The sequence below is a fragment of the Procambarus clarkii genome, chromosome 1 (genome assembly GCF_040958095.1).
Source record: "Procambarus clarkii isolate CNS0578487 chromosome 1, FALCON_Pclarkii_2.0, whole genome shotgun sequence".
Lineage (NCBI taxonomy): Eukaryota > Metazoa > Arthropoda > Malacostraca > Decapoda > Cambaridae > Procambarus > Procambarus clarkii.
This window is the reverse complement of record NC_091150.1, coordinates 50,342,865-50,351,541: the sequence shown is the minus strand read 5'-3', so window position 1 is coordinate 50,351,541 and position 8,677 is coordinate 50,342,865. Positions and strand designations below refer to the sequence as shown.

The 8,677-nt window shown below is 47.3% G+C and overlaps 1 protein-coding gene across 1 annotated transcript in view; it reads right to left on the bottom strand.

The window, feature by feature from the left end:
* LOC123748987 (putative per-hexamer repeat protein 5) overlaps positions 1–7,679 on the bottom strand; it is an 11,202-nt gene extending 3,523 nt beyond the window's left edge. Inside the window, exon 1 of the mRNA XM_069322452.1 lies at positions 6,126–7,679. Within this exon, the coding sequence (XP_069178553.1) occupies positions 6,126–7,679 (1,554 nt within the window). The remainder of the gene's footprint in view (positions 1–6,125) is intronic.
* Positions 7,680–8,677: the final 998 nt, after the last annotated feature.

Here is an 8,677-nt window from a genome sequence, read left to right as displayed (position 1 = left end):
AGATAGGTGTAAGGGGCAGAAAGCCGGATGGAAGGTGCCATTTGGGAGATGAATTCGTTCAAGAATCAGAGAGAGAGAAAAACCTGGAGGGTTGATATCACTCCAGACCTGTCCCCTGGAGCTCACATCAGGAGGAAATCATCAGTGGCATGTGCCAGGTTGGCAACATAATAATTGCCTTTAGAAACTTTTGTAAGGAATCATGTACAACTTTGTATACCACATAAGTCAGACCAATCTTGGAGTATGCAAGATTGGTCTGATATGCTTACATTGGTATGACATGGAGCTTCAGGCTCCAAGCGCGGAGTCTGTTTAATCAAGTACAAGACTTGATTGGAGAAAGGTTCAAAGGTATGCGAACAGACCAGTAACCGAACTGATGGGTGTGACCTACGAGTTGAGACTACAGGAACTAAATCTCACGTCGCTGGAAGACAGGAGAATTAGGAAAGACATGATCACCACATACAAGATTCACAGAGGAATTGATCGAGTACATAAAGACAGTTTATTTAACACTGGTGGTACACGCACAAGGGGACACAGGGGGAAAATGAGTACCCAAATGAGCCACAGAGACATTATAAAGAATTTTATTTGTTTCAGAATAGTTAACAATAGAATGCATTAGGCAGTGATGAGGTGGAGGCAGACTTCATACACAGTTTCAAATGTAGATATAATAGAGCCCAGTAGGCTCAGAAACCTGTACACCAGTTGATTAACGGTTAATAGGCGGAACCAAAGAGCCGAAGCTCAACCCCCGCAAGATTGAGTTGAGCTTCGAAATAGAATAGGTCCAAGGACTGATCCCTGTGGGACTCCGCAGGTGATGCCTCGCCACTCCGAAACCTCCCCCTAACAGTGACTCGCTGTCTCATATTGCTTAGGTACTCCATTTCCAGTGGAATACCTTTCCTTTCACTCATGTCTGTATCTCCAGCTTGTGCAATAGTCTCTTATGTGGTACTGTGTCAAAGGCTTTCTGGCAATTCAAAAATATGCAGTCTCCCCCCTCCCCTCTCTTTCTTGTCTGATTTTTATTGCCTGGTCGTAGAAATCAATTAATCCTGTGAGGGAAGACTTGCCATCCCTGAACCCATTTTGATGCTGTGTTACAAAGTTCCTTCACTCCAGCTGTTCCACTAGCTTTTTTTCTCACAATCTTCTCAATTAACTTGCATGATATCCAAGCTAGGGACACTGGCCTGTAGTTCAGTGCCTCCTGCCTATCACCCTTCTTGTATATTGGGACTACACTGGTCGTCTTCCAAATTTTTGCCAGTTCTCCTGTTACCAGTGATTTGTTATACATCATGGAGAGTGGCAGGCACAGAGCTTCTGCTCCTTCCTTCAGTGTCCAAGGTGGAATTCCATCTGGGTCTATAGCCTTTGCCACATCCAACTCTAGCAGATGTTTCCTCACCTCCCCACTGGTAATCCCAAACTCCTCTAGTGGTGATTGGTTAGATATTTCCTCTCATATCTCAGGGACTTCTCTTTGATCTAATGTGAAGACCTTAAATTTCTTCTTGCGTTCCTCACACACTTCCTTGTCGTTTGTAGTGAATCTGTCTGCCCCTATCCTCAATTTCATTACCTGTTCCTTTACTGTTGTTTTTCTCCTGATGTGGTTGAGCAACAATTTAGGCTGAGTCTTTGCCTTGCTTGCGATGTTATTTTTTTTCGTATTGCCCTTCAGCCTCTCTTCTCATCCTGACATATTCATTCCTGGCACTCTGGTATCTTTCTCTGCTCTTAAGAGCCCTGTTATTTCAATCGTTTCTCTACGCCTTCTTAGTTTGTTGTTTTGTTATCTTACATTGATTAAACTCATCTAGTTTCTCATCTGCATTTCCTTTTTTTCCTTTTGTGTGTGTGTGTGTGTGTGTGTGTGTGTGTGTGTGTGTGTGTGTGTGTGTGTGTACTCACCTATTTGTGCTTGCGGGGGTTGAGCTTTGGCTCTTTGGTCCCGCCTCCCAACTGTCAATCAACTGGTGTACAGGTTCCTGAGCCTACTGGGCACTATCATATCTACATTTAAAACTGTATGGAGTCAGCCTCTACCACATCAATGCCTAATGCATTCCATCCGTTAACTACTCTGACACTGAAAAAGTTCCTTCTAACGTCTCTGTGGCTCATGTGGGTACTCAGTTTCTACCTGTGTCTCCTTGTTCGCTTCCCACCAGTGTTGAATAGTTTATCCTTGTTTACCCGGTCGATTCCTCTGAGGATTTTGTAGATTGTGATCATGTCTCCCCTTACTCTTCTGTCTTCCAGTGTCGTAAGGTGCATTTCCCGCAGCCTTTCCTCGTAACTCATGCCTCTTAGTTCTGGGACTAGTCTAGTGGCATACCTTTGGACTTTTTCCAGCTTCGTCTGGTGCTTGACAAGGTACGGGCTCCATGCTGGGGCCGCATACTCCAGGATTGGTCTTACATATGTGGTGTACAAGATTCTGAATGATTCCTTACACTGGTTCCTGAACGCTGTTCTGATGTTAGCCAGCCTCGCATATGCCGCAGACGTTATTATTTTTATGTGGGCTTCAGGAGACAGGTTTGGTGTGATATCAACTCCTAGATCTTTCTCTCTGTTCGTTTCATTAAGTACTTCATCTCCTATTCTGTATCCTGTGTCTGGCCTCCTATTTCCACTGCCTAGTTTCATTACTTTGCATTTACTCGGGTTGAACTTCAACAGCCATTTGTTGGACCATTCACTCAGTCTGTCTTGGTCATCTTGTAGCCTCCTTCTATCGTCCTCAGTTTCAATCCTCCTCATAATTTTTGCATCATTGGCAAACATTGAGAGAAACGATTCTATACCCTCTGGGAGATCATTTACATATATCAGAAACAGTATAGGTCCAAGGACTGACCCCTGCGGGACTCCACTCGTAACGTCTCGCCAATCTGAGACCTCACCCCTCACACTGACTCGTTGTCTCCTGTTGCTTAGGTACTCCTGTATCCAACGGAGTACCTTCCCTTTCACTCCAGCCTGCATCTCCAGCTTTTTCACTATCTCTTGTGTGGCACTGTGTCAAAAGCTTTCTGACAATCCAAAAATATGCAATCTGCCCACCCTTCTCTTTCTTGCCTTATTTTTGTTGCCTGGTTGTAGAATTCAAGTAACCCTGTGAAGCAGGACCTGCCATCCCTGAACCCATGTTGATGCTGTGTTACAAAGTTCTTTCGCTCCAGATGCTCCACTAACATTCTTCGCACAATCTTCTCCATCAGGTTGCATGGTATGCAGGTTTGGGACACTGGCCTGTAGTTCAGTGCCTCCTGTCTATCCCCTTTCTTGTATATCGGGACTACGTTAGCTTGTGTGTGTGTGTATTCACCTAATTGTGTTTGCGGGGGTTGAGCTTTGCTCTTTCCGCCCGACCTCTAAACTGTCAATCAACTGTTTACTAACTACTTTTTTTCCACACCACACACACACACACACCACAGGAAGCAGCCCGTGACAGCTGACTAACTCCCAGGTACCTATTTACTGCTAGGTAACAGGGGCATTCAGGGTGAAAGAAACTTTGCACATTTATTTCTGCCTGGTGCGGGAATCGAACCCGCGCCACAGAATTACGAGTCCTGCGCGCTATCCACCAGGCTACCAGCCCCCCCCCCCCCCCGTGTGTGTGTGTGTGTGTGTGTGTGTGTGTGTGTGTGTGTACCTCCACCGGTACACACTACCCCAGCGTGTGTTTATGATGTTGGCTTGCATGCGTGCGTGCGCCTGCGCGCGTGTTTGAGCAGCTTCTGGCAGCACCAGTGCGTTGGGATCATCAAGAGAGAGAGAGCGAGAGAGAGAGAGAGAGAGAGAGAGAGAGAGAGAGAGAGAGAGAGAGAGAGAGAGAGAGAGAGAGAGAGAGAGCACGTTGAGAGACGCGTCTGGCGTAGGTATAGCGATGAGGTAGGGTGGGGGTGGGGGTCAAACAGGCCCCATCCCCCCACTCCTCCCTGTGTGTTCGCGTTAAGAGCTCTGTAATCGAGGAGAATCAATAGCAAGCACAGGAGGAGCGTACTCACCAGTGTAACAGGTAGGTGACTCCGGGGGTCGAGGCCAGACGACGGTGGAGGACGACTTGGAGAAGGTCGACCTTCACTCCACGTACCTGGTGAGTCCTCCTTTCAAGAAGTCGCTGGTTACTACACCAAAAAAAAAAAAAAACTGCTTGGAATGTCCTGTTTTTTCTCTCTATTTCTCACTGTGTCTCTCTCTCTCTTTCTCTTTTTCTCTTTCTTGTATCTCACTCTGTAATCCCTCTCGAGGTGTCACTCATATACTGAACACTTGTCAAACACCTCCGAGGTTACCTGATTTCATACCTGGAAGGCTAACTCTTTATTTTATTAATTTTTTATTATTTTTTATTTATATTTTGGTATTATAATTAACACTTTCGTGCTTTACGCTTGACAATTGTTGTGCTCACTTGTGTTTCAGCTTAAGCGCGCAAACATAAGTTTGGGAAGGTGTTGTATGAGGCTTAGAGGAGCGTGGAGGAGCGGCCACCGCCCCCTGGTGAAGCAGAGGAGTTGTGTGACGAGGGCGCAGCAGGGGGTGACGGGACGGGGTGCAGAGACACCAGGGGCGTGTGTGTGTGTGTGCTCGGCTCGGGCCGTGAGCCTGTACTGGGGGCGGCGGGCCACTACACTCTCCCACGGCTCTCCCACACTCTCTCTCTCTCTCTCTCTCTCTCTCTCAGCAAGCATCATCGCCTGCTCTCACTCTGCCTACCTACCTTCCTACCTACACACGCTCTCTCTCTCTCTCTCTCTCTCTCTCTCTCTCTCTCTCTCTCTCTCTCTCTCTCTCTCTCTCTCTCTCTCTCTCTCTCTCTCTCTCCCCGCCCCCCTGGAAGCACACATACAGGTATATATGTGCGAGGGGCCGAGCCACGCACATATAGATGAGACACTAAAGAAGAGTTTAACAATTTTATTAAAAACACAACACGAGGGAAAAACACATAACTATGAGCACGACCTTTATTGGGTCGTCACTACCAGTGTCACTACCAGTGTCACTACCAGTGTCACTGCCAGTGTCACTACCAGTGTCACTACCAGTGTCACTGCCAGTGTCACTACCAGTGTCACTACCAGTGTCACTACCAGTGTCACTACCAGTGTCACTACCAGTGTCACTACCAGTGTCACCACCAGTGTCACTACCAGTGTCACTACCAGTGTCACTACCAGTGTCACCACCAGTGTCACTACCAGTGTCACTACCAGTGTCACTACCCGTGTCACTACCAGTGTCACTACCAGTGTCACTACCAGTGTCATTACCAGTGTCACTACCAGTGTCACTACCAGTGTCACCACCAGTGTCACTACCAGTGTCACTACCAGTGTCACTACCAGTGTCACCACCAGTGTCACTACCAGTGTCACTACCAGTGTCACTACCAGTGTCACCACCAGTGTCACCACCAGTGTCACTACCAGTGTCACTACCAGTGTTACTACCAGTGTCACTACCAGTGTCAGTGTCCCTACCAGTGTCAGTGTCACTGCCAGTGCCAGTGTCACTACCAGTGCCAGTGTCACTACCCGTGCCAGTGTCACTACCAGTGTCACTACCAGTGTCAGTGTCACTACCAGTGTCAGTGTCACTACCAGTGTCACTACCAGCGTCAGTGTCACTACCAGTGTCATTACCAGTGTCACTACCAGTGTCAGTGTCACTACCAGTGTCACTACCAGTGTCAGTGCCACTACCAGTGTCAGTGCCACTACCAGTGTCAGTGCCACTACCAGTGTCAGTGCCACTACCAGTGTCACTACAAGTGTCACTACTAGTGCCAGTGTCACTACCAGTACCAGTGTCACTACCAGTGCCAGTGTCACTACCAGTGTCAGTGTCACTACCAGTGTCACTACCAGTACCAATGTCACTACCAGTGTCACTACCAGTGTCACTACCAGTGTCACTACCCGTGCCAGTGTCACTACCCGTGCCAGTGTCACTGCCAGTGCCAGTGTCACTACCAGTGCCAGTGTCACTACCCGTGCCAGTGTCACTGCCAGTGCCAGTGTCACTACCAGTGTCAGTGTCACTACCAGTGTCACTACCAGTGTCACTACCAGTGTCACTACCAGTGTAGTGACAGTGTCACTACCAGTGTCACTACCCGCGCCAGTGTCACTACCCGTGCCAGTGTCACTGCCAGTGCCAGTGTCACTACCAGTGCCAGTGTCACTACCCGTACCAGTGTCACTGCCAGTGCCAGTGTCACTACCAGTGTCAGTGTCACTACCAGTGTCACTACCAGTGTCACTACCAGTGTCAGTGTCACTACCAGTGTCAGTGTCACTACCAGTGTCACTACCAGTGTCACTACCAGTGTCACTACCAGTGTCAGTGTCACTACCAGTGTCAGTGTCACTACCAGTGCCAGTGTCACTACCAGTGCCAGTGTCACTACCAGTACCAATGCCACTACCAGTACCAGTGTCACTACCAGTGTCAGTGTCACTACCAGTGACAGTGTCACTACCAGTGCCAGTGTCACTACCAGTGCCAGTGTCACTACCATTGTCAGTGTAACTACCAGTGTCACTACCAGTGTCAGTGTCACTACCAGTGTCAGTGTCACTACCAGTGCCAGTGTCACTACCAGTGCCAGTGTCACTACCAGTGTCAGTGTCACTACCAGTATCAGTGTCACTGCCAGTGCCAGTGTCACTACCAGTGCCAGTGTCACTACCATTGCCAGTGTCATTACCAGTGCCAGTGTCACTACCAATGTCACTACCAGTGCCAGTGTCACTACCAGTGTTACAACCAGTGCCAGTGTCACTACCAGTGCCAGTGTCACTACCAGTGCCAGTGTCACTACCAGTGTCAGTGTCACTACCAGTATCAGTGTCACTACCAGTGTTACTACCAGTGCCAGTGTCACTACCAGTGCCAGTGTCACTACCAGTGTCAGTGTCACTACCAGTATCAGTGTCACTGCCAGTGCCAGTGTCACTACCAGTGCCAGTGTCATTACCAGTTCCAGTGTCACTACCAGTGTCACTACCAGTGTCAGTGTCACTACCAGTACCAGTGTCACTACCAGTGTTACTACCAGTGCCAGTGTCACTGCCAGTGCCAGTGTCACTACCAGTGCCAGTGTCACTACCATTGCCAGTGTCATTACCAGTTCCAGTGTCACTACCAATGTCACTACCAGTGCCAGTGTCACTACCAGTCCCAGTGTTACAACCAGTGCCAGTGTCACTACCAGTGCCAGTGTCACTCCCAGTGCCAGTGTCACTACCAGTGTTACAACCAGTGCCAGTGTCATTACCAGTGCCAGTGTCATTACCAGTGCCAGTGTCACTACCAGTGCCAGTGTCACTACCAGTACCAGTGTCACTACCATTGCCAGTGTCACTCCCAGTGTTACAACCAGTGCCAGTGTCACTACCAGTGCCAGTGTCACTATCAGTGCCAGTGTCACTACCAGTGCCAGTGGCACTACCAGTGCCAGTGTCACTACCAGTGCCAGTGTCACTACCAGTGCCAGTGTCACTACCAGTGTCAGTGTCACTACCAGTATCACTACCAGTGTCACTACCAGTGTCAGTGTGCATGCACATCCGGTACATCGTCCACGGCTCTGTAGAAGAAGGTGGACGATGTACCGGATGTGCATGAAACATATTTGAACAATCTTCTCTCGTACATACAGCAATGAAGCGCGTTAATGACTGGGCAAGTACAACTCAAACCGAACTTGCAGGCATATACCTTGCCACTGATGTTTTAAAAGACAAAGGCAGTAGACTTATATACTGTGACTCGCAGAGTTCACTCCTGGCATTGAACGCACATAGTAGTTACACCCAAAAAATAGTCAGTGATATTCGAATGAATGTTTTAGCTGCTAAAGAAAACAGATTTGAAATTAAATTCCTATGGATACCATCACATGTTGGCATGTCAAGGCATGACACTGTTGATATGCTTGCAAAGACAGCCTGCAGAAAACTAGTGATAGAAATTGATATGGATGTTTCATTAGCAGTGACAAAGAGAATACTTAAACAAATATCTAATGAAGATCTCACAGACCTAACAAATTCACAAAGACCGGAAAGTTGTAGCACTAAATATTATGATAGATATCGTGAGGAGATATTCACATATGGGACTAATAGAACAAGAACCCGGCAATGTGATGTTATAGTGGCCAGAATACGCCTGGGATATAGACGTATCTAGCAGCTTTCTCAAAACCCAAATGTCGAGTACACAATGTGTCAACTTTGTGAAAGAGAAAACATGCACTCTCTTGAACATTATATTGTAGAATGTCCCATATTGACTGACTTTCGCCCTCCTGGGCTAAGGTATGCTGAACTCTGTAATTACTATATGAGTACTGGAACACTTTACGATACCAGTAATTGTACTGGTATCGTACTTGGACTTGTACCCAAGATTAACCATGTAATGTATCAATTATATAATGTATGTATGTGATGTAACTATATAACCTGAGCTTGTAAAAGCACCTTCATCACCTTCAGTGATTAAGTGCTTAATTGCACACTAGTTTCTCTATCAGCTATCTCACTCTGTCAGAGTAAAAGAGACAAATGTATGTGAATGCATGTGTGTGTGTATATATGTGTGTATACATGTATGTATATATGTA